This window comes from Zonotrichia leucophrys, chromosome 2 (assembly GCF_028769735.1).
Source record: "Zonotrichia leucophrys gambelii isolate GWCS_2022_RI chromosome 2, RI_Zleu_2.0, whole genome shotgun sequence".
NCBI lineage: Eukaryota > Metazoa > Chordata > Aves > Passeriformes > Passerellidae > Zonotrichia > Zonotrichia leucophrys.
Genome location: NC_088171.1, coordinates 148,077,007 through 148,101,791, shown reverse-complemented (window position 1 = coordinate 148,101,791; position 24,785 = coordinate 148,077,007). Strand labels below are relative to the sequence as shown.

Sequence of the window (24,785 nt, the reverse complement as noted above, 5' to 3'; positions counted from 1 at the left end):
TCTGTAATGGAGCCAGGCAGAAATACAGCCCATTCTCAGGGCAACCAACCATGGTCCCTTCAAATAAAAATATTGAAACAACGTTGTAGGATCACAGAATGAGTACAGAGCTGTTGGATCACCCTTTGACTTTGAGGTGTTGGGTGCACTGTGGACATTTCTCCTTTAAAAGAGAACCTGGCTGCATGTTGCAGTTAGATAATGTATAAATTGTCCAGTGCCAAGTTTTGCCATCTTCTCCCTGCAACAGAAAGATCTGGGTGTGTTTTCTGCTTCTGGAAAACAGGCTGCTTCCTGTAAGGGGGTTATAACTCTCAGGCACTGAGACATTTGGCTGATTTGATCAGCAGAGCAGTGCATAAGAAATTACTTTTCAAGCCAAGTATGGTGTTGCAAATCTGAGCTTCTCTTTCAGCTCACTATTTTAATTTTAATATGGACTAGGGTCTGCTGGCTTTCAGGAGATGTAATCATGTTAGAGGGTTTCAGTGGCCACATATTGTTTTAGAAGCCCTAATGAAGTAAGAGGCTTAAGATCAAAGAGCATTTATTAAATGCCATGTTTATGGCATTACTGATTAAGCAATTTATGAGCCATTTGGGAAACCACACCTGCCCTGCTAAACAAAAAGCCAGCTTTTAAATCAAAGCAGCTGAGGATAAAAAAATCCTATCCTTTCACCCTGTGCTTGGGCATGGTGCAAGAGGTAACAGCATCTTTGCACTTGCTAATTTAGGCAGCTCTGTTCTTTCCCATTCACTTGCAGAGAGAACTGGGAAGTTACATGTGGCATTTCATTTTCCATATGCTACTGACAATGTGGTGCCTCCTTGGTGGTGGGAAAACCAAAGAACAGACTATTTCTGCTGTAACTCCAGCACAGAAATGCTGTGTGACACATTTAACTCTTTGGGGAAAGATCTCACTGAGCAGTTTTTACTGCACTGTTAGTGAATAAACAATGCAAGGTGAAATGTCCTGGTCAGGTGTTGCAGAAGTGATCACAGCATTGCTTATTTTTAAAATTAATATTGTAATTCAAGACTAAAAAAATAAAAATTAAAACTTTCATGTTGTCTCCCTCACAATCCCAGTTCCTTTCCTAAAGTCAAGGGAATATAATCCATGCAAAGGGCTTCCAGGCACACAAACTAAACAAAATGACAATAATAATAGGAGTAATATTAGTACTAACAGTAGTAATACTACTAGTAGCTGTAATAGTGATGATAATAATATATTTGCTTGTCCTTCAGCTGAAACAATCTTAGACGTTCCCTTAATTCACAAAGTAATTTGAAGGTTTGCCAAGGTGTGTGTGTGTGTGTTTCTTTGTGTGTTCCACTTGGGTAATCTGCCTAGAGTACTTTCTCAGCTCAAATAAAAATATTTTAGGTTTGCTTCTTCCTTTGCTCTTCAGAAGTGATTTTGAAAATCATAGCTGGTTAATCAAGCTGAATTTAAAAATCTGCAACTTTTATGCAATTCTGATGGCAAATAAAGCAATGTGAATGTAAGTTATGTGGGATTTGTTAAAGTTTTTGTCCTCTTTACCTCTGCTTTATTCCCTGCACAAAGTGGATAGCATTCCCTGTAAGCAGAATACATGTGAGACAACTTTATTAAAAATTCCTGTCTGGGCTCCCTTTTTGCTGAAAAATGGAGGCACTTCAGTTGGGGGTTCACCCTGTCTTCAAGATGAGTTATCTTAATGACTCCTAAATTTCTCTGCTGACTCACAAGGAAACTGAGGAAGCCTGCATCCATCATATGTCTCCTTTTCAGACAGCTAAAGTTAGGTGAGATACATCTCATTCTTGGCAGAGTTCTTAATTTTTTAGTGTATGGCCTGATGACAAATTTTCTGTAATTCTACTGAAATCTTTCAGCAACCGAAGTGTCTCTTAACTTTAAGGTTGTAAATAGAGTATCCAAGAGTGGAGGTTATCTTACCAGCTGGCCAATATTTATATTTGGCACAGAATAAATTAATAGTGGGATTAAAGTAAAAAACCCTTTGCTTCTGAGTGTGGCCTCTGACACACCTATGGACTTAACTTTCCCCTGGATCTGCATTTAATTTTTCAAAGAGCTATCCTCGTTCATCAATTAATTAAAAACAGAGAAAGCAATTTTTAATTTGTAAATCCATAGTCTATATAAAAGAAAAAAAAATCCTATTATGATTTACTTTTGTGCTTTATCCAATCCTAAATGTAAATGGGATTATATTGTAAGAGCATGACTTATTTTCATTACACCAAATTATGTATCAAAAAAGTAGTTTTGATAGCTGTATTTATGTTTAAGGGTGTTGTTTAGGCTTTTAAAAGTGCATTTTGATAGGAAATTCAGGGGAAAAAAAAGAGGGTGAGTGAATCTGATGCTTGTTTCCACTGGAAAAGCATACCAGTGTGCACAGCTTCAGAACTGCTCATGATATGAACATTTATTTGAGTTGTCAGAGATAACAAGAGCAGCTTTGGGTCTGAGCAAATGATGGGAACACTTGGCAGGAGCTTCTTGTCACTGTATATTGCACTTGTGCATTTTTGGCAAGGGAGCTTTAAAGACTTGTGAAATGAGCAGGATTTCACAGCCTGGGGCCTCTGGTGAGTGGACATTAGGATGTCACCTGGGCAGCATTTCAGCCTCCTCCATCCAAAGCTCCTCTCCTGTGAGTGGTTGACAATTCCCTTGCCCAGTCAGAGTGGTCTCTCCCTGCCAGCAGCTCTCAATTACTTCCCTCAGCTCCTGTGGCACTGTGGATGAGGGATATGGGATATGCACTGAGTGGGGGAATGAGTGTATGGACAAGTCATGGTGCTGTTTGTGACAGCCAGGAGGGAGCTCTCATGCTCTGGTGGGGTCTGTTTTCCCTGATTTACAGCTGCAATCGTGGCTGATTGCAGTGTGTCAGAGCGGTGTATCACTGGAGTTGCTGCAGAGGTGATTATGAGCTGCAGCCACGAGGCCCTGGAGCACTTTAACTGCTTTGTTTGCCCTCCCAAATGCCCAGTAATAGCTGAAAATAGAGTGGACAAATAGGAAAAGCTCTTGACAGCCAGGAAAGTTACTGTAATACTAAAGGGCTCAACTTGGCACCAGACAGCCATTTCTGTCTTTGCAAACAATTAAGATTATATGTCCTCAGAAGAAGCAATTTCTTCAGAAAAAAGGTCCAGAAAATGATGGAAGCTTTACATTTTATTTGCTTTTTGCTAGTTTGATTTGCCTTGGTATTGGCCCACACCGGTTTTTGTACCTATTTATTCATATAAATGTGAATAATAAGAATAGTAAGGTATTCTTAGGAAGAATAATATCATTAGTTTGGTGCCTTTTCCTGTTGAAGCTGTTTTCAAGCTCTGCAGTGCCTTTCAGCCTGAAAGGTTGAGAAGGACAACTAAGAAACCCAATAACCTTCAGGCTTAATTTCATCACATAAAAATGTTTATCTATCCTAAAAAAGCTTCAAGAGCTCGCTAACTGAACAAAGTTGAAAGAACTGCCATAGTTTAAAAGTAATTTATCCAAATAAGCTACACTTATGTCACCAGGTTTGTGTGCTGGAATTACAAAACCAAGAGTTAATGTGTGTAATTGTGCATGTGTGAGGGGGAGATAATGTTGGAATCGTCTGAATAAAATTAAAACACTTATTCTCTGCTCAGTTGCTCACAACCTGCCTTTTACAGCACCTCTGCCTCTAACTCCACAGTGTGTTTGGTTCTGGGAGTGGATGATTGGATTTGCACCCTGTGGAGCCAGTTTGGAGCTAAAATCAGGATGTCTGCATCTACACAGTTCTGCATCTCCAGGAACTGGAACCATTTGTGGCACCATTGTACCCCCACTCTCACAGGGTTTAGCACCTGGGACTTCATGTCACAAAATCGTGTTCCTTATGGCTGGCCCATGTTGATGCTGGAGCTGCTTGAACTCACTTTTGGGTTAAGCTTTAAGCTTAAGATTGAACTAAATCATTAGTTTAAGATTGAGCCAAAAATGCCTTGTTAGAACAAAGTCAGAAGGTTTAGGCAACTGTCTTCCGCCAAGATTAATAGCTCATGATAATGATAACTTGATTGGACTAAGTTGTATTAAAATTATATGAAAAATGTGTGTGGTTAAGTTTCTTGGACAAGGAGTTTTGGTGGTAAAGGTCTGGACCATTGGAGTAGATACACAGTGGAGGTCCATAAAAAAGATGAGAGAGCTGGAACATCTCTGCTGTGAAGAAATTTGGAGAAAGTTGGGGATGTTCAGCCTGGAGAAGCGAAGGCTCCAGGGGGACTTTCTCATGGCCTTTCAATATATGAAAGGGTCTTGCAAGAAAGAAAGAGACCTTTTATCAAGGTCCATAGTGATGGAACAAGAGGCAACAGTTTAAACTAAAAGAGGGTAGATTTAGCTTGGATAGGGACCATTACATTTTTACAGTGAGAGTGGGGAGACACTAGGCCAGGTTGCCCAGAGAAGCTGTGGATGCCCCATTGCCGGAAGTTTTCAAAACCAGGCTGGATGGAACCTTAAGAAACCTGATCTAGGGGAAGGATCAGGTTGATCAACTGCCTGTTGGTGATCTCTGAGCTGGCCAGCAGTGGAGCAGCCAGGGATGGGTCAGAACAACACCCTGGGTATCCATGGGGTGTGTGGGGAAATGCTCCGGTCTTGGTGGTGCAGCCGAGTGGTGCAGCAACAGAGGAGAGACAGGTGCCACTGAAGTGCCAAAAATGAAGATATGTATTAAATAAATAAATAAAAGGGGCACAAACGAGAGTGCAAAACAAAACATAAGATTTCAGAATGTTCTGAAACATTCTGTTTCAGACGACCCCGAAGTGGGGTCGACACAGATATACAGAGTCTCTCATAGAAGGTTCTGGAAGCTTTCTGGCCAATCACAGGTGGTTGATCTGCATAGCCACTCCCTGTCAGTCCCAGAATCCTTTGCTTTTCATGTTGTTATCCATTGTGATTTCTCACAAGACTTGGTGTTGGTACTGGGACATCGAACACTATCTGTCTGCTGTGTGGTCAGGTCTCGGCCCATCCCCTCCAGGAAAAACTCCCACATCTGCCCATGGCAGAGGGGTTGGAACAAGATGATCTCTGAGGGTCCCTTTCCCACCCAAAACATTCTGTGTTTTCTCTTATTCTGTGAATAAATGCTTCAGTCTGCACCTCTGCATTTTTCTGCATGGGAGTTAATGAATTATGCAGCATCTTCAGGATGTTGTGGCAGTGCAAAAATTAGCTACTGATTTCTGGAAATCTCTGTTCAAGCTTGTGACAGCTTGAATTTAAGCTTGGTTTTGAGTTTTTGGGCTGACAGGACTAGATCATATCAGAATTCTGTTTGGCTTTTTCCAACAAGAACAAGGCTCATTTCTGAAGTGCTGTTTGTAGGCTAAGAGATCCATGTAAGTACAACTGGAGGCATGTCCCACTACCTGATTAATGTCTTTTATTTATATTTCTGTAACACATACGATTGATTAATGTCTTTTATTTATATTTCTCCAACACATAGGATTTGACCTGATGGATTCGTTCAGTGTGAAGCAGATTTTTGGAATGAAAGAAGATGGGATTCAGAGTGCTTATGTACGGCTTGGAAGCTTTCCTGTTGTTCAGAAAACTGAGTGAGTACTTTGGGTTTTCACTTTATTTCCATCTGAACTTCTGCCTTACATTATTTGGTTCCTCTAGGTTAACTTTGTAGTAGTTATCTGGTACCTACAGGTATATTTCTGCTTTGAGCAGCTGTTTGAGTTCAGCTGGCACAGAATATGCACAACGTGGTCAGGAGTCTCAGCAGTCACTGCAGACTCCATCCTGGCAGAATATGAGTTGTGCTTGGTGTAGCTCAATGATTTGAGAAGCAGTATCAAGACATTTACAGAAGAACTTAGGGCTACCTAAATAGCTTCTAAAGGGAATATTGAATATTTCACTCCCATTGAGATAGAAATGTGCTAAACACAAGAGACCACTTGCTGGTAGATGCTGTGACCAGGCAGCAAATGTGGATTCTGGCCTTGTAGAAGAATGAGCAGTTTTTAATCCTGTGTCAATGTGGAGTCAGTCCTCAGCGTCTTTTAGTTGTGTCACAGTTTATCATAAATGTTTCTTTGAGTTGTCACTTGAGCCCTGCTAGCATTAGCCTTGAAAAGAGTGAGTGCATAATTTCAGTGTCTAACTATGAGCCATGGATTGAATTGTCATCATTAACATTTTTGCAGTAATTTTCTCAGTGCTGGTTTGAACTTCAGCTTAAAAAAATCAATAATACTTCTTTTCTTTCTTATGGACAAGGCCTGTTATTTTTTTATTCTGTTTTTAGCTATTTTTCTCAGCTCACTGCATTTTTGAGATTGTCGTATGAATTACATTTCCTTGATTTTGCAATGTATTTTTTTCATCCTGGAACCAACAGGACTGACATGCTCTTTTTCCCTCCCCCTCTTTCTCCATGTTAATACAATTTAAAAAAATATATATACTGAGAGGAAAACTGTTTTCTATAGAATCTATAAATGACAGCAAGTCTAAGGGCAAACAGAGTCATGATCAGTGATCTGATTCAACACAGCCAGCTAAAGATGTCTTAGGCTTGGTACATATATACCTGGTCTGAGTGTGGATGGAAATAAACTATAAACTTATTTCACTTGGATAGTAAGAAACCTATTTCATTTGTCTCACTGTAATCTCTGGGTTCTGGGTGATACTATGAAAAATTGAGCAATTCTTGGAATAAACAGGAACTGTCAAGTATGAGCTGATAATCTTCATATCACACATCTCAGTCTCCACTGCTGCTGTGTCCAGCCTTATTTTCAATAATTCAGTCAGTAGAAATGGAGTGAATGACAGTTTGAAGACCTGAGAAGCAAGTCTGATGGTGAGAAATCCAAGAACTGCAGTGTAGACAGGTAAAGTTAAGAAGCAGCCAACAACTGAAGGGATCATTCTCTGTAGGAACGTCTGGAAAATCAAATTTTGGTAAAGGGTCATGGTAGGCTGAAAGGCAGTGGCTACTTGGCATCAAAAACCAGCAGGGAAGAAGGGCGTGCTTTTAAGGATGAATTTAATTAACCATTGGAGAAAGCACAGATTACAGAGATTTGTCCATTTGAATTCCTTTTTCAAAGTAAGGGTTGAAGAACTTTTTTGTTGTTGCTGTTTCTGTTGTTGTTTTCTCAGAAAGACTGAGGGAGTGAAGCCAGACCAACCAGCTATGACGGCTTTCCATCTGCTCACATTGCACCCATTTATTTGTTTTTGCTGGTGCCCTTAAAATAAGCAGAATATTTTATCACCCAGGACAATTAGAAGTAAAACATCCCTAATTTGTAGATTGAAGTGAATAAAATTCCTGTTGAATTATTCTGAAACATGGAATTCAAGGAGGATTTTCACATTTTCAGCCTTATGTATTGTAACTTTCACACTCCTGTGGTTTGGGAATGAACCCAAATGGTTATAACACCATGGAAGGTGTTTGCATATTTGGTTCATTTCAGCATTTGTATGCCAGGACTCTGAGATGCTGCATATGGGGTCATTGCTCACAGAAAATGAAATCTTGTAAAGCTGCTCAAAACCGATAACTGGAATAATAAACCAAACAAAAACATCTGTCGTGGCTCACAGATAACCTCCAGCAATGTTTAGCAACAGATAGCAACAACTCATAATTAGATACAAAATCATCGACTGAGTAATATATGTAATTCACTTTATTATCTGCTTAAAGGATTTGTATTCTTTTATACAAGCAATAGTACTTTTACCAAGTGCCAGATTAGCTGTCTGGGAAATGTGCCTACTCATCTTCTGATCTGTAACCTACAACTATGAACTTTCTTCCTCCTTGTGGTGAGGCATCATCTGTGAGCAAGCAAACCCAGCAGCCAGAGCTTGGCTTCAGTCAAGGACCTGATCACTGAGGGCCTCACAGGGCTCTGCAGTTGTCTGAGGACTGGCCCCAGAATCTGGCTGGTGGTTTTTCCCACTCTTCATGTAACTGGGGCTGTCCTACTGCTTGTTCATAGTTTCTCAGTGGATCTTCTGGCCAAAACTGTGCTGCAGAATTCTGGTTTTGGATGCTCAGACTTGTTTCTCAATACTGGTGTCTTGGCTAATGCCAAGATTTTGGCTCACCCTTTTGTTCTGTATCTCCTAGTTGTGGCTCCAGGGCCTTCCTGCTGGCCATGTCCATCCTCAGGTTTCTCTTGCCTGGTCTGGTTCTGCCTGACTTGGCCATGATCTTGGCTACCAACTCAGAGAATTACCTGATGCTTGGCCAAGCTTCTGGTCATGATCTATTTGCTCTTTATATTGGCACAGTGTTGTACCAATACAGAGTCTTGGGTTGTTTAGGGCATGATACCTTGGTGTGTTTTTCTGTGTCTCCTGATGTCAGCTTTGACTTCAGTCAGCTGCCTTAAGTTTCTCCATGAGTTCCTTCCCTGGTGTCATCATTTGTCCCCTACCAAGAGAAGAAGTTGTACAAAAAGCCACCAAAAACTCCCACACTGAACATGGAACTGGTTGAAAGGTTCCTTTTTTCTTACTTTTCCTAAACAAATATTGCATATTAAGAAGAGCAGAGACAAAAAAACCTTGTTCAGCTTAGAGAAGGGAAGACTCAGTGAGGGAGGATCTTACCCATGTGTATAAATATCTGATGGGGAGGAAGCAAAGGAGACACAGCCAGAATCTTAGTCATATTCATTGACAGGACAAGAAGGAATGGGAATAATGTCAATCAATGAAATGTAAGCACAAGAAAAACCTTCTTTAGATGAGATGATCTCAAGAGGTCCCTCAGTGTCTCCTGTTTCTAACAAAGTGAAGGAGATGAAGTATGGTGGAGGTGGAATTACTGACGCCTTTTTTGGTCTTTTAGTGAGTAAAGGACTGTAGGGAGAGCTGAGAAACAGAAAATACTGCAGGAAGCACAGGAGAACAAGTTGCTCACATGGTTTCTTATGGAAAAAAGATGTTTTGGGAAAATTAAATGACAGCAAGTGAGATTTAGGACAGATTCCTCTTTTTTTTTACAGCATGTAGGACAGAGAAAGACAGGAAGAAATTACCTAGAGACGATGTATCTATTCCATCACTGAGGTTTCCAAGTAGAAGTAAAAAAGATGTCTGCCAAGGATGTATGAGAGACATCCTTCTACAGCTTTTCCTTTTCCTTTTCCTTTTCCTTTTCCTTTTCCTTTTCCTTTTCCTTTTCCTTTTCCTTTTCCTTTTCCTTTTCCTTTTCCTTTTCCTTTTCCTTTTCCTTTTCCTTTTCCTTTTCCTTTTCCTTGTGTTTTTTTTTTTTTTTTTTCCTCCTGTCATTCTAAGAGCCTCTGGTGATATGAAGCATGTTTAAATTAACTGGCTTCCTCCAACTTGGTTTTGCAGATCTTATGGGTTACATTTCATATTTACGGGCTTAGCTGTCGTAAAATTGGTCAAATTGCTCAATTACACTCTTCCTCACCAAATGTAAAAACCCTATTAAATGTTGTTGGATTCAGTGTTTGAAATGAGAACTGATAATATAATTTTTTCCATAGTGTTATTATAGATGTAGGACCTCATGCTTATTGTCAGAGATGAAAGCTCTTATTGCAAATTAAAACACGTGAGAAGGTTGCTGTATATTGAAAACCAGCAATGGTTAAAAGAATTTTCTGCCTTCTTACTAATATTTTTTTTCTTGTAAAAGTTGTGATTTGCCTGACCTTGTAGTTGAGTTAATTGACTCTTGGACTAACCTGCAGCACTGGGGGATTCTTTTGTCTTGGAGTTTTATAAGGGCCTTTTCTGCAATCTATCCTGTTGTCAGAATTATAGACCAAGGAGCTGGCAGAATGCTCCCTGTAGGTACCAGGCATCCAGCAGAGTTCCACAATATTGATCATCAGTTCAATTCAGCCTTGTGTGAAAGAAGAACATAAAACATTTCTGGGGACTGCAGCTCCTGCTCTTGGATCCCCAAGTAAAGCTGAACTTGTAGATGCAGATAATTTTCAAGTGAGGAAATAAGTTAAAACTGCTAAACAAAGTTTTTGTTATTTATGTAGCAATGCAGCTCTGTAAAAGATACAGGGACCAATGACTTCAGAAACAGCTTTTATCACATTTTCAAAGCAATGAGAATGTCTTCAGATTTGCTTTTGGCATGAAACCTTTTTCTGTCGGGAACTTGCAGCTGGTTCCTCGGCATCTTTGAAAATCAGTTGAGGATGGCAGGTAATGGGTCATTATGGCTTTCTGTCAGTTTAAATCTACCTGATGGGCTGTTTGTCAGCCTTGTGTGATGAGGTGTGGCCAGACTCACTGGGATGTTTAGGTACCTAACTCCCAGTTATTTCTCTGGGTATTAAACATCTGAAAACCCTTTTTGAAATTAAGCTTGCATAATGATATTCATGTTCCCAGCACAGAGCTGTCCAGAACCATAAAATTGTTAAGTCGGAAAAAGCCCTATAAGATCACTGAGTCTAACTGTTATGCTACACTTCCATGTTCACCACTAAACCATGTCCCCAAATGCCATATTCACCCTTTTCTATGAATATTTCCATGGATGGCAAATCCACCACTTCCCTGTTCCAGTGCTTGACCACCTTTACAGTAGAAGATTTGTTTCCTAATATCTAGTTTAAGGCAACCCTCCTTCTAGATCCTGCTTCTGTTCACTTCCACGTGCTCCTGCTGGCCCTTCTTGTAGATTTGCTAACTTCCAGGCAAATGGGACCTCCCTGGTTAAAAAACTAGTTCCAGGAAGTGAGACAGCCTTGTCTGCTCTCCCAAAGGAAAGATTTCCTAAGGGAGCTAGTGGGAGCCTGGTTCAGTTTTCTTTTGCGTTGAAAGAATTCAGAAAGTCTCTGTCTCCCTAGAGGGAAAACCAACTTATACTGGTGCATATCCTGCAGGGGCACTTTATACAGCAAAAGCCACAATAGTGGATGAAACCAGAGTGTTCTGAATTTATAACTTGGCTGAAAAGATGGGAGATTCAAAGCACAGAATAAAATATGATCAGGTATTTTGGCATTAGGAAAGACTGGATCTCAACATTTGCTGCAACTGCAAAACAGTGTTCTGGAAATTTAGAGGACTTTTTGCTTTTAATACAATTAAAGGCTTCTAGTTTTATGTGCCTTGGACTGTGCCAGTTTTTGCATAGTGATGGATTATGTTAACTATTCATTAGGACCATGTTCCATAGTTTGTTCTTCATTAATTGCTGCCATTATGTTTTGTTTTGTATTGAGTGCTTATGCCTGACTGCTCAGATGTTCTGATATTTATGAAAGGTTTATTTGGGAATGATTATAGGAGCAGGCTGGCTTGGGCATGAAGAACAATGTTAACTGTATTCTTCAGGTGGGAAAAGAGATGGCTTAGAGGCATAGCAAGCAAAGTTTGAAAAATCATGGATGGCATAAAAGACAGAAAAAGAATAGGTTCATTGTGTTTTCCCTGATAAGAACTGAGTTAGGTCCTAACAAAGAGTAGGAGGCTCATTATGCAATGGGCAGCAGTGGGTGATTCCTTGTCAAAGGGATGTTGTGAGTGTTGTAAGTTTACCTGAGTTCAAGGGGAGGATGCAGAAGTTTATATGAGACAAATCGATAAAAAACTATTGATATAGAAATTGCATTTGTGTCTGAATTAGACATCTGGATTCCAAAGATCTGGAGGGTACAAGAGAGATGTTTTTTCATTCTCATTCTTAGGCAGCCAGTAATGGCTAGTAACAAAAAAAAAAAAAAAATAGTGATACTGGATTAGTTATTCCTTCTGCATCCCCATGTTATGATAGGTTTTTATGATGGAGTAGAGAAAACCAGTATTGGATTTTCGCTTACTTTATGTGTTTGCTTATGTGCAGGGGTTGTGGTATCACACTGGGTAAATCTCTGCCTGATATGTTTGCAATGTTTGATTTGAGAAACTTCTGCTATCCAGGGCTGCCCGCTAAGGAACAAAGACATGAGCTGTCGTGCCTGTTTTGGGCAGACATTATAATATTTGTTGCTATAGTTTGGTACATTTACAGGGTTTTGGGTGTTCCTGGCCATTCTCAGAAGTCACAGGTCTCCAGTGCATCTGGAATAGAACAGAATTATTAACAGGTTTCATGAACAGAAGCATGAAGTGAAAAACAACCTTTTTAACATGATGGATACTCAACTGCATATTTCCATTATATTTTAGCCAATTTGAGAGCTTCACTATTGGAATGATGAAAGGGCTCCACAGAGACAGAACCTGGAGGGCACCAGCTCATGTTGATCTCTCTTCAGGCTTCCAAATACAGCAGATTTTTTAGGAACCACAATGATGCTTTTAGAAAGCATTGCTGGGATATGGAGAGAGTTTTAGAAGTTCTGCTCTTCACTGCTAAGCCTGATACATTGCTCTCTTTCCCCTCCCCGTGCCAGGGATGTATTTCCACAAGGCCTGCCTGATGAATATGCTTTTGTAACAACCTTCAAATTCCGGAAGGCTTCCAGGAAGGAAGACTGGTATATCTGGCAGATTATTGACAAGTATGGCATACCACAGGTAAGAGGCTCTTTTACAGCCAGCAGGAACAGCCTTTTTTTTTTTTTTTTTTTATCATGAGCCAGTTTTCTTGCCTTAACCTCCCACTCTTTTTTCTTGTGAACTGGTAAAAATTCTAAAATTCTGTTACTTTTTCAGTAGATTTTGCTGCAAATATTTTACCTTTAATTCAAACCCCAAATAAATATTTGTATATACCTTGGTTGTTATTGGGATGCAGATAAATGTGTTAGCTGGAGAGGGGGACAAAAAAATACCATCCTTACTCTTGAAACTCCTGTTGAGTTTTCAGTTGTTTTGTTCAGATAGTTCTGCTTAGGGAAAATATTTTGCCTTTTTGGAAAAAGGTTGTCACATGGATGTACTACAGAGCAGTGAGTTATGTCAGGTTTTGCACAGCCTTCTAGGTCACTTGTAAATGCATTATGGGCTCCTGCTCTGGGTGTGGGTGTGACATCTGTTATAGTTCCAAAACTCTGAGTCCTGGCTGCTGCACAATTTGATCAAATAATTTTCTTTCAAGTACTCTCAGGTTCTCAGAAAAAAAAATAAATATTGTAAGTATGCACTAAAGGGCTGTCTGTCCCTACACAACAAGTTTCTAGCAACTTGGTAGAGTTTAGGGTTTTGAGGGTGCTTGAGGAGGGAGTGATTTGGGTTTTACATTTTTCTGCTCAGCACCAAATATAGTGGTGATGGCATTACCCAGGACTCTAAAGTGGGCTGTCAGCATGGGTTCACATAGCTCTGTAATTCAGTATTGCTGCTTTGGGACTGGTATTTAAAAGGATTTTGGGAACTATCAGTGAAGAATAGGTGCAGTTTGAAGAATTAGATAACTGGATTTGAGACTGTGGTAAAAGGTGTATATGAAAGTTATTATCAGCTGAAGCTTCATTAAATGAAATGTGATTTACTGTGCCACATACATTCCTAGCTGCTGCAGAGTGAGAATTATCACTTGCAGGTATTTCTTGCAGAAAGTTAAAAACTTGAACTGCTTAGGTGTGGAGAGAGAAAAACACTCAATATTTCCAGCAATAATTTCAAAAGTGCCTTAAAAATTATGGTGCCAGAAGTGCCTTAGAGCCCCATGAGCCTCGTTTCATGTAGAGTTGGTTGAGGTTTGGCTGCTCCCTTGCAGACCTGCACAGCTCACAGATGCAGACACTCCTGAGCCAACTTTGATCCAAACTGGCATTCCCAGCCAGCACAGTGCTCAGCTGCAGGGAGAGTTGGGTCAGAGGTGGAGTCAGCCTACCCTGGGCTGCTCACATCACTCACAGCTCAGGGCCAAGGTGGCCCTGCAGCTCATGGACACACCATTCCTGGTTCTGCCTGCTCCAATCCCTGCTGCTGGCTGGTAACTGCCTGGCTTTGGTAAAAGAAGACATCAATTTGTAAATTAACTCAAAGTTGCATGTCTTAAAAACCCTATTTTTGCCTGCTCTGTAGCTTGCAGTACAGAGGATGGGGTGTGGTTTTCTGTTCAAAGCACCTGAAATAAAAGTGTGGGCAGTGCCATAGCTCAGCAGACTGCTTTCACTGGTTTCATATGAGGTATTTTTCCATATCCCATGGGACACCTGAGGACATGTGATGGGAGTAAAGAGCCTGCTGGGAGGCAGTGGAGGAGAACATGGGGTAGAGGGATCCAAACCAGGTTCAGCTTTGGGGAAATGCCTTTGGGGAGGTGCCCATGACCTGCACCACCACCCTGCCATGGCAGCAAGGCAGCCTGTGCTGAAACCATGCCAAGGGTTGTACTCACATGAGGAGCCTTTAGCTGCTGGTGTGAAATAGGAGTCTCATAAGAAAATAGCCAGATCTCATAAGCTCTTGGAGATCTATTTCACACCCAAGATAGCTCAGCTACCTTAGAAGGCATAAAATCAGCAAGATGGCTTTTGTGGCAGTGTTGGGAAAAAAAAGATTTTAATAAAAGGCAAAATAACAAACTCTTTATAGAGAAAAACCGATTTAAGTGCAAGAGGCCCTCCTGCCCCTAGTAAAACACCCCACAAAAGCAATTAGTTTCTTTGTTCTCTTATTTTTCTAGTAAATTGCCCAAATGGGACTTTTTGGCTCTTATCCAGTTAGCTATCCTTAAGTTTGAGGGGAAGTCTCCTAGGTCTTATGAGACTTTTCACTTAATCGAGGAGAGAAACTTCTAAGCTCATAGGGGGACAAAAGATTGTTTTGTCACTTCATCAACAGAGGGCATATTCCTATAGTTGTGGGTCTACCCCAAAGCTTGTGGAACCCCATCTTATTTACCAGCCCAAGTAAATGAGAGCAATTATTCACTGAGCCCAAGTAGGCTCCTTTTCCATATCCCCCACACAATTCCATCCTCTGCTCTGTGCTGTCTCACCACAGCCAGTGCCCCCCTGGCTTGGGGCTGTGGGTGCTGATGGAAGGCAGTCAAGAGGAAGGAGTAGGCTTTGTTTCTCAGCAGACCCCCCCTGTTTGCTCGCAGGTGTCCATCAGGCTGGATGGGGAGAACAAGGCTTTGGAGTACAATGCCGTGGGACTCACCAGGGACGCCGTCAGAGTGGTGTTCCGCAACGCGCGTGTCAGTGACCTGTTCGACCGCGGCTGGCACAAAATCGCCCTCAGCATCCAGGCCAAGGCTGTCTCCCTGTACATAGACTGCAAGCTGGTGCAGGTGCTGCCCATTGAGGACAGGGAGAACATTGACATTCAAGGGAAGACTGTGATTGGCAAACGCTTGTATGACAGCGTCCCCATTGATGTAAGTACTGTGCTTGCTGGTTAGAGCTGGGTGAAGGCTCAGCTTTGGGTTTACAGCCTGTGAATGAGGGGGGTTGTGTTGTAATTGACCCTTTTCCTGAGGCAGCATGCTGAAATGGGACCAGTGTTACATAGCTAAGACAGATTGGCACCTTATGATGCACAGGATTTGCTGCATTTTTATGTGATACTATATCTCCAAAATAGGGATTAAAAATGAGAAATTTATTTCGTATTTCTGTCTAGTCACAGAATGTGCTACAGTTAGAAGCAAAACCAAAATTGTATACAAATATCATCAAACTGGGTACTGACGAACACAGAAAAGTCTTCATCTGATCTTGGCATTATGAATGTTTCCACAGGTGATAAAAAGAGTTGGAGGGAAAAAGAAAACTTGTTAACTCAAAAGAGTTGTGATATATTCTCCATTCCTCAGATATTAAATGACCCCTAGTACAAACGAACCAAAGTCAAGACACACAGCTGATTGTCCAGCAGCAGTGTTACCCTGGTATAATTTATGTGTGATAGTTTGGTATTTCAGACTTGTATAATCTTTCTTGGCTGTGCAAAATGGATGGAACGTGCATATCAAATGTGTTCATAGCATTTCTCACGCAGGAATAAATGGTCAGAAGATGCAAGGCACAACAGGAGGAAAATAGGCTTTGTGTCTAGATGAAATTCTAGGAAGGATAGACGTGGCCAGGATATGTCTTCTCAGACAGAAGTTTGGCCAGAACATGGGGATTTGCACAAAAACCTGGACCAGAATTTGAATAGACATTTTCAAAGTCTTATTATCTCAGCTCCTGTAGCATGCTGAGGTATTGGTCTATTATTGATAGGGAGAGATAGAGATTGACTACAGGATCCACAGAACCGCTCTGAAGTTTGCACCATCTGTTTTTTTGTTTGTGTTTGCCTGCTCTGTTTATGTCCAAGCAAAAGGACACAGGGTCTTTAATAATTCACTGTGTCTGAGATGCTGCCTCCCTTTGTCTCCCAGTTTGATCTTCAGAGGATGGTGATTTACTGTGACTCCAGGCACGCCGAGCTGGAGACCTGCTGCGACATTCCCTCTGGACCAGTAAGCTCCTTTTTGTCATTTATTCGTTTTCACATGAACACTTTCCACTGAAATCTATTACATAAACCAGGGAATATGTGGCAGTGTGGGATTATAATTTTTGTTTAATAAGGGTGATTGAAACCTAACTGTGTAATTGGCAGTGTAGCAGCTCAGAGGAGGGCCACTGCAGAGGGATGAGTATGAGGAATTTGAAGTTTCCAAGTTCCTCTTTCTTTGTCAAACTGTCAGGGGAAACAAAACCCCAAAGTGATGATAGAACAACAGAAATGCAGCATGAAATATTCAACATGTTTCCCACTGGCTTTATTTGGAAACAGCTAAAAACAGTGCCAGTTGCAGTTTATTTTCCTGTGCCCAACTCTCACTAGAAACCTCCACCCTCCTTTCACTCTTTCCCCCTCAATCTTGGTTAAAGAGGTCCATTGTTCATTTTGCCACATTTTCCTCTTTTGCTTCGATGAATGGCTTTTGTGGGATTTCATTCCTCATGAGGACACATTTGGCTGTGTGTTACACAGTGGTGCCTGTGGGATTTGTCTAAAGTGGGTGGAAGGGGAAGCTTTGCAGCATTTAAGGCTTTGTCCTGATCTTGGGTGTCTGGGTGCAGTGCCAGGTCACGGTCCTCACGGAAGCACCTCCCCTGGAAGTGAGGCCCACTGTTGGCAGTGAGCAAGTTGGACATCTCAAGATTTTCAACTGCTCCTGTCCTCCTGGACAAAAGGTGAGTGCTGAGATGAGAGTGTTTCATTTGGGATGTCTATAGAGGTAAAGGAAGTTTCCCTGGTGTTTTCTCTTTGCCTAATTCAGTGATTCTGGTCATGCTGGTAGTCCTGGTTGCAACATTGAAAACAAAGTGATTATTCTTATCTAGTTCAGTTATTTGATCCTTCTTCAAATAAAATTAAACAGATTTTGAAGGTAAATGTGGCCACATTGAAAAAAACCTCATGGCTTTTAAAAGGAATGTGCTTGCTGTCTCTGGGTCTGACTGGGACCTCTGAGAAACCAGCTTCATTGTCATTGCTCCTGAGGGCATGTCAGCTTTATTATGTTCTCTGCTTAAACCTGAAAACATTTTGTTGTCCTCCTGTCCTCCTACGATCAGGCCCCTTGCTTGAATATAAAATGAGAAGATAAGTTTGATTAATCATGTATTTTTTATCTTAGGGGGAGAGGGGTCCACTTGGCTTTGAAGGTCCCAAGGGTCAAAAGGTCAGTAATACGTCCTAGTTCATTTGGTTAATAAAAACAGCAACAACTAAACAATTTCAGAGTAAATAGAGGATTTGAAGATTTTGAGAAATGAGAGTTAATTTAGTACATAATTAAGTTCAGACAGTTTTGGATGAGCCTGGGACTGCAGAAGTTTTTTGTGAAATTTTATCTTTATTTTATGCTCGCATTTAGGCTTCTCTTTTGCTGCTTTACGTCATTCTTAGAGTAAATGTGTTGCAAAATCCTTTCCTGTAGCTTCTAAACTGGCATTTTTGCACGTTACTGTTATTCACTAGGTCATGCACAGCTTCCATGGCAGGTCACCTGAAACAGAGGTGCTGCTGCCATGCTGTGCCTTTCTCACAGTGATACACGTGCATAGTTGAGGTAGCAGCCTTCCAGTCACACTTCAGAAAGTTTCTTGAGACTAAGGGTAAAGGATCAGTCTCAATCTTTTATCCTTAGCAAGACTGCCTGAGTCATGATGTTAAATATAGGCCACTTCCCCCAGTACTCTTCTTCCTAGATAAAAGGGTAGGAGAGTGGTTGTGATGTCTGCTTCAAGTTTCACAGTGCAGCCTTTGTATTCCCCTGCCTGTTCTGCAGGCCTCTCTGGTATACACATGTGTGCATTCAGCACAAACACATTTTTCTTCTGTGCCTGGTTACAGAGAGAACCATGAGGCAATAGACTCAAAGGAAGGACTTGTACAGGAAGAAAACAGAGTCACAACATGGCTGGAGAGGTGAAAGTTGGTGGTGTTGGCGGCTCCCAGTTTTACTCTCTGTGAAAAGATTTTTAGGGGAAAAGTTATATTCAAAACTATTTCCATCTGAATTGCTTCTGCAAATGGAGTCACTGAATTTATACCTGTTTGGTGAATAACTGAGTTGCATCCCACCAAAAGTCACTCAGTTATTATGAAAGACTGTGGGAGGGGAAGGAAATAATCTCAAGGTTTTGGAAGGTCAAACATCTTCAGAGATGTGCTGTCTTTTGGCAAAGCTTGGTCTGGTGTCTGCAGAGAGGTTTTGGAGATAGGAATATGCTTTTTGGAGGCTGGGATGAAAGAACATGGGCTCATTACTGCTCAAATGCGCAGACAAAGGCTCCTTATGCCTCCATGTAAAGATATATAGGAGCTTTCTATTTTAATCCATGACAGCTTCAATAGTGATGGGCTATTTTAAGGAACAGCAAAGACATGGCTGTTGTGAGGAAGTTGCAGAAAAGACAATGGTGATAATGACAAAAGGGCCCTGCAGCAAGATCCCATTGTCTTCTCCTGCTTTGCTAAGGGCTGTGTGCTGCTGAGGGTGCCTCAGTGTCTCACATGGGTCAGTACTGGGTGCAGGACACACTGGTGGGATACAGAGAAGTGTGTCTACAAGAACAGCATCAGGGGTTTTCTGGAACAGACCCCTAAAGGACTGTCCCACTCCTGCAGATGTGAGTGACTTTTCCCTGGCTCTAGTGGTCTGAGACTAGAAAGACAAGGAAGGACTGTGTCACAGTCTCAAGGACCTGGGGATGATGCCATTTAAATATAGGATCTGACAACAATTTACTGTAAATATGATGATTTGAGACAAATTATTTAGCTTCTCTATCTGCTAAATAAGGCAAGTTGTATGTTTATCTCCCATCTTCAAAGATGTTGAGATTCAATAACAAATACCACTCTTACATTGTTATTGGCAAGGACCAGCTTGTTACAGTCCTTGCTCCATGTTCAAAAATAAATTTTAGCTCTCCTCCTCTCTCTCTGCAACATTACTGAGCTACCTGGGCTAAAATCCTGCCCTTGGCAAGGAATTCAGCACTTATTTTCATCTTGCCAACATTACCACCTGGTATTTATTAGAGAAAGAAGAAGATAATGTGATTCTGATCTTCTCTAAGCTTTCAAAGGCTGGGAGAAACAGGAGAGCTTGCAGTTATCAAAAAAAATGGAAAATATTTCTGGGAGATAAACACCTCTGCCTCAATGACCCACACTGCCAAAGTGAGGGTAATGCATGGAGACACAGCTGATGTGTTTTGGAATGAGGTATGGTAAAGAACTGTATTGGGAAATAGCTAGGCAGGAAATAGCTGTGGCAGAACTGGCTCATATGTCTGAGGCTGGGTCCTGTTGATAAATTTTAGATGCTAATGACAACCCAGTCTGATTTATTTTCCTTCCACAGTCCCTCTGCAGGCTGTGTTGTTTGCAGGCAGCCAGGATGGCTGCTTGGGGCACTGGGCTGATGATCAACAGGCTGCTTCTCTCTTCCAGCACTGCTATTGATCCAAGAGTAGACAAAGCCTTGCTCTGTGAGAGGTGCTTTTATCCACAAAGAAATTACAAGTCTTACCTACCATTGTGAAGTTTGTGAATTCCAGTTTATTTAGACAAGCTCTAGCAGGATGTATCTTTTCCTCCAAATTAGAAAGTGACTTGAAAGAGATGGTCACATAAAAATTTTTGTGAATTTTACCACAGCCTTCTTAATTGACAATGACATAGTTTTGTGTATGTGCTACTTGCTCTGTGAGTTTTCTTTCTTTCAGCAAAAAAACAAAGCAGAAAGGCTAAAGAAAGAAACTTTCATATTTCCTGTGCTTTCAAAAGCATTTTTTCACCTAGGGAAAAGAAAGGATGATCCTGGCAAAAGTTTTCAGTTCCTGTTGTTGCTAAGCAGATTTTTTTTGAGGGGGCACAGATCAGAATAAATTTGATAGAGACACAAAATTAAACCCTGCTGTGGTCCCTGTGGGGAGATATGGGGAGAGCAGGGGCCATCAGACTTATTGATGCTCTGGTTCTGGAGGGTCCTGCTCCAGGTCTGAGACTTTTCCAGCTTGATTTTAAGTCTGTACTGAAGTCACAGTGCACAAATAGGTGAGCACATTGCATTTTTAAGTGAGAGATGGGGTGCTCAGCACAGCACGTTTCTGGTTTGTACATTTTGGCTGAGAATTGGGAAAGAGCTGGGCAGAGCCTTCTGCTCCCCAGCAGCTCCCAGTGCTGCAGGAATTGAAGGAACTGGTGGCAGCACAGCACATAGCCTTAAACTAGTCCAAGTAGTGGATATATCCCCCACTGGTCTCCTTCCTCTAGTTTTGAGAGTGCAGAGCAGTGTGTGAAAATGATTTATGGGGATTTTTTCTGCACTTGCTGAGTTTGGCACCACTTTAAGTTCTGTATCCAATAAATATTTATGAAATTTTGGACCTTCTTTGATTCTTTGTCCCTTTTACTCCTGTCCTTTTTAGGAGAAAACTGAAGAAAAAGTTTTGCTTGGTTTTTGATTGACCATTTTTCTCTTTTCCTCCCTGTGTATGTCCTTCTCCAGTTATAACTTTTCCAACCATCATAAGTTGTATCTTTCAAATTGTTTCTTTTCTATGTTACTTTCCCTCTCTCCCATTGGAACAAGCAAGAATAATGACTGTGTGTGTTGCACACTTGTGGGGGGAAGAGAAAGGCTAGCAGATTCTGAAAATTTAGTGAAAATTTAGACTGAAAACAAGGGGTTTGGATTACAAATAAAAAAATCTCTAAAATCTGAACAATATTTTCAGGTTATTTTTTGCACATTTTTGGCATGTACTCTCAAGGTCTTCTGCAAAGCACCTTTGCAAATATTTCCTCTCTTAATAAAAAATAAGGGCATTTGAAGTACTTCACAGGAGAAAACTCTCTGCCTTGCCAGTGCACTCCAAAGGCTTCTACCAGTATTTTCATATGAAAGACAAAAGGGAAAATAAATCTGAAAACTTGGATGTTTACAAGACATGCAATTAGGTACACCCAGTCCTTAGGACAGGAGCTGAAATCTTGGCTGTAGAGACTGGTGGGACCAAAAATTTCCATTATTTCAGTCAAACCCTTGTTGCATCACTTTCCTTCTATGTCTAAAAAAGAAATGAATTGACTATGTGATATTAACAAATTTTCTGTTTCAAGGGAGAAAGAGGCATCCCAGGGCTTCCTGGACTCCGAGGAGAAAAAGGAGAGTCAGTAAGTAAGAAATACCCAATGATTTTGCTAAAGGAGATGAAAATGTGAGCAGTTGTTTTCTCCTTCATGGTGAGAACCTGTTCACAGCATTGTGTGCCCAATCCCAGGAGGAGCCTGATCTCTCTGGCACTCACTGGCCTCTCTTGGAGAGGGGCAGATGGAGGTTTCATCCCTGGGTACAGCTGATAACTGACTTAATACTGACCTTCCAATTAAATATGGAACTTGGATGCACTTGATTACCACAGCTGCACGTCTGCTGGGGGACAATATGAGTCAACTGAGCAAAAAGAAGATGCAAATCTCTCTTGACTTTTTACATTCAGATGACCAAGACACAGCCTCCCCCAGCTGTAATTAATGCAAATGCCAGGCTGAGATTTTAGTAAAAAAAATCTTTAACCCTATGTAAAATTCATTCCAGTAAAAGTTGTTGGCAACTTCACATTTGGAAATGTAACATCATGCTCTTCCATGAATAAAAAATAAGATGTTTTTCTGGCTGCAGTAGGAGAATTTGGGATAAGTTTTTAGTTTAATTTGTCACTGAATTATTATGCCCAAAGAAAATTGCTTTCCCTATAGTAGTTTTGAAGTGACTTATATATCTATATATAACGAGAGATAGATCTGGGATGCATAACAAGGAGAATATGAAATATGAATCTGTAGTGTTGTTTGATGCCCTTGTTCTCAAATTTACATTTTTAGCTCTTTTTTTTTTTCATTTCTAGGGCAAAGCCTATGGCATAGGAGAGAAAGGAGAAAAGGTAAGATCTAATCCTTCACTGGCCCAACAAATTAATTGCTTGCTGTTGCCTGATGTAGTTCAGAGGTTGCTTTTGGAGTGTATAGGATACAAAAGATGTTGGATCTTTGTAGGGAACCTTTATGTCTCCTTCTGCAGACAAGATTTAGAGTGTTCATTGCTTTCTCCCCTTCATGTTGTTTGAGTTTCTTTTTGCATTGAGCATGGAAAATCTGATCAAATTCAAATCATAATCTTTCCTTTGTATAAGCAGCAGTGAGTTCGTGGAGGATAATGCACAAAAGAAATTGGCTGGAAGGATGAAAAACAGAAAGAAAGCATAATTTTGAGTTTATTGAATTTTTCAGCAGGATTAAATTTGGCTTATGAGAAGTCTGTCATAGTCTTTCTTCCAATTGGATCTGTTCATTAATGAACTGAATGAAAAAAAGCTGGAATATTTTTTTACTTCTAATATTAGGCAGGACAGAGTAATAAGACTTGGATGTTAAAACTGAGGATACGGAATAACCGCTGAAAATTTCTGTATTATCTATCTTGGAAAACTCTTTCATTGGTGATCAACAGTGGGAAACAACAGCAGGACTGGATTAATTTGCATTTTAAAAAGATGGTGATTTCAAGGCAATACTGGCTAAAATCTTTCCATTCTGCACAAAAAAAAAAAAAAAAAAAAAAAAAAGTCCCAATGCCTAGACTTCAGAAGAGAATGAGCTCTTTCTGTCTGTAGCTCTGTATCACACCTGGTTGAGGGTGTTTTCCTTACGATCAAAGGGAAATTTCAAGTTGCGAGGAACAATGGGAAAAGATTGACAGGATAGGAGACGAACATATTAAGGAAGAAGTCAAGGTTTGTGTTGAAAATGAGATTAGGAATCTGTTGAGATGTTTTTCAGGGAATCTTGAAATTGCTCAGAGAATTTCAAACTATTGGATTGTGATTGTGATTGGAAAGGAAGAATGCTGCACTAGAGAGAACATGGCATTTATGCCCATTGCAGCTTCGCATTTGCTCTTTCTATGGTTATGATATATTGATTGTATATAGTGGTAATTCATCATGTGAAATTACAATCAAAATGCCAGTTGCTCATGGCAGGAAATTTTATTGAGCCAGGCTAGAAACATGGGGGCCATAAAAACCACATCTCTGCATTCATTTTCCTGCAGTCCTCCCACTGACAGACACAATTTAGCCTTTGAGACTCAGGATTCAACCTTTGGAAACCAGCTCATGTTTGTCAGGTGGTGAGAGCCAGCAGTGTGGTGGGAAACATAATGTTTATGGTATTAGTTGTGCTGTAGTTGAAGCAAGTTCTTGTTTTCTTCTGTTTTGAACTCTACAGAAAAATGTCAGAAAATATATTTATCTCTGTACTATTTTCATGCATAGACAAATAGGTTTGCAGGTCTGGAGGGGGAAAAATAGAGAGATGTCACAGTATGAGCAGAACTTCAGCTGGAGTAGCCAAACAGCATTGAGTGCCCAAAGAAATGTGTAGGCTTTGGAGGATGCTGAGTTTATGGTCAGCTTGTTGTGCTTATTTGGTACCTCTGCCAGCTGAGGCAGCTTGTTCTCATCTGTTCAGGGAGGGTTTATGGGACTCAGGGTGTTTGTGCCCCATGTAACCCAATGGCTCAGTGTCACTGCTGTTCCTGGTGCAGGGCAAAGATTTATCAGCTGTATGCTGCTGGCTTGATTAAAGAGAACCTCAGGATATAGAATCATAAAATCATGGACTATCTCAGGTTGGAAGGAATCCATATGGATTATCTAATTCAACTCCCTGCTCCTTCCAGGACTAAAACTAAACTATGTAACTAAGAGCACAATCCAGATGCTTCTTGAGCTCTGACAGGCTTGGTGCTGTGACCATGTCCCTGTACAGTCTGTTCCAGTGCCCAAGAAATAGCCAGAACCACAGGGAGCAGGGCTGCAAGTGCCTGCAATGCCAGTTACCATCAAAGTAGAATAACCTATGAAATTAAAACCTTCCCAGAGAGGAGAACATCTGGAAGGAGAGGATTCAGGTGTTTCCTTTGTTTGCCTGGTGCTCCACAATGGCTGCACGAGCAGGAATTTATGTTTCTTTCTCACTTTGGCTGTGACAGCTTTGTTTCCTTGATTTATATGGGTATGAGCCAGTGCTGGAAAGCTGGATCAGAGATGCTGGACTTTGCTAACAGCTGCAATCTGTGTGGTTGTTGCCATGCATGTGCTGAGGGATGCTTTAAAAGGATGAGGCTCACATCCTAAATATTGATGGAACAAAGTGGTCTCACCTTTGAAAAGACCGAGATGACAAGATTAAAATCACCCCCTTATTACAGACTTGCTCTCCAGCTGTGCCAGTG

The 24,785-nt window shown here is 40.9% G+C and overlaps 1 protein-coding gene across 1 annotated transcript in view; it reads left to right on the top strand.

Annotated features, from left to right (window-relative positions):
- The first annotated feature begins 5,541 nt into the window (after positions 1-5,541).
- COL22A1 (collagen type XXII alpha 1 chain) overlaps positions 5,542-24,785 on the top strand; it is a 36,170-nt gene continuing 16,926 nt past the window's right edge. The window contains exons 1-8 of the mRNA XM_064703219.1: positions 5,542-5,649; positions 12,466-12,589; positions 15,069-15,344; positions 16,356-16,436; positions 17,047-17,160; positions 17,607-17,651; positions 21,608-21,661; positions 22,396-22,431. Coding sequence (XP_064559289.1) covers positions 5,549-5,649; positions 12,466-12,589; positions 15,069-15,344; positions 16,356-16,436; positions 17,047-17,160; positions 17,607-17,651; positions 21,608-21,661; positions 22,396-22,431 — 831 coding nt within the window. The 5' untranslated portion in view covers positions 5,542-5,548. The remainder of the gene's footprint in view (positions 5,650-12,465; positions 12,590-15,068; positions 15,345-16,355; positions 16,437-17,046; positions 17,161-17,606; positions 17,652-21,607; positions 21,662-22,395; positions 22,432-24,785) is intronic.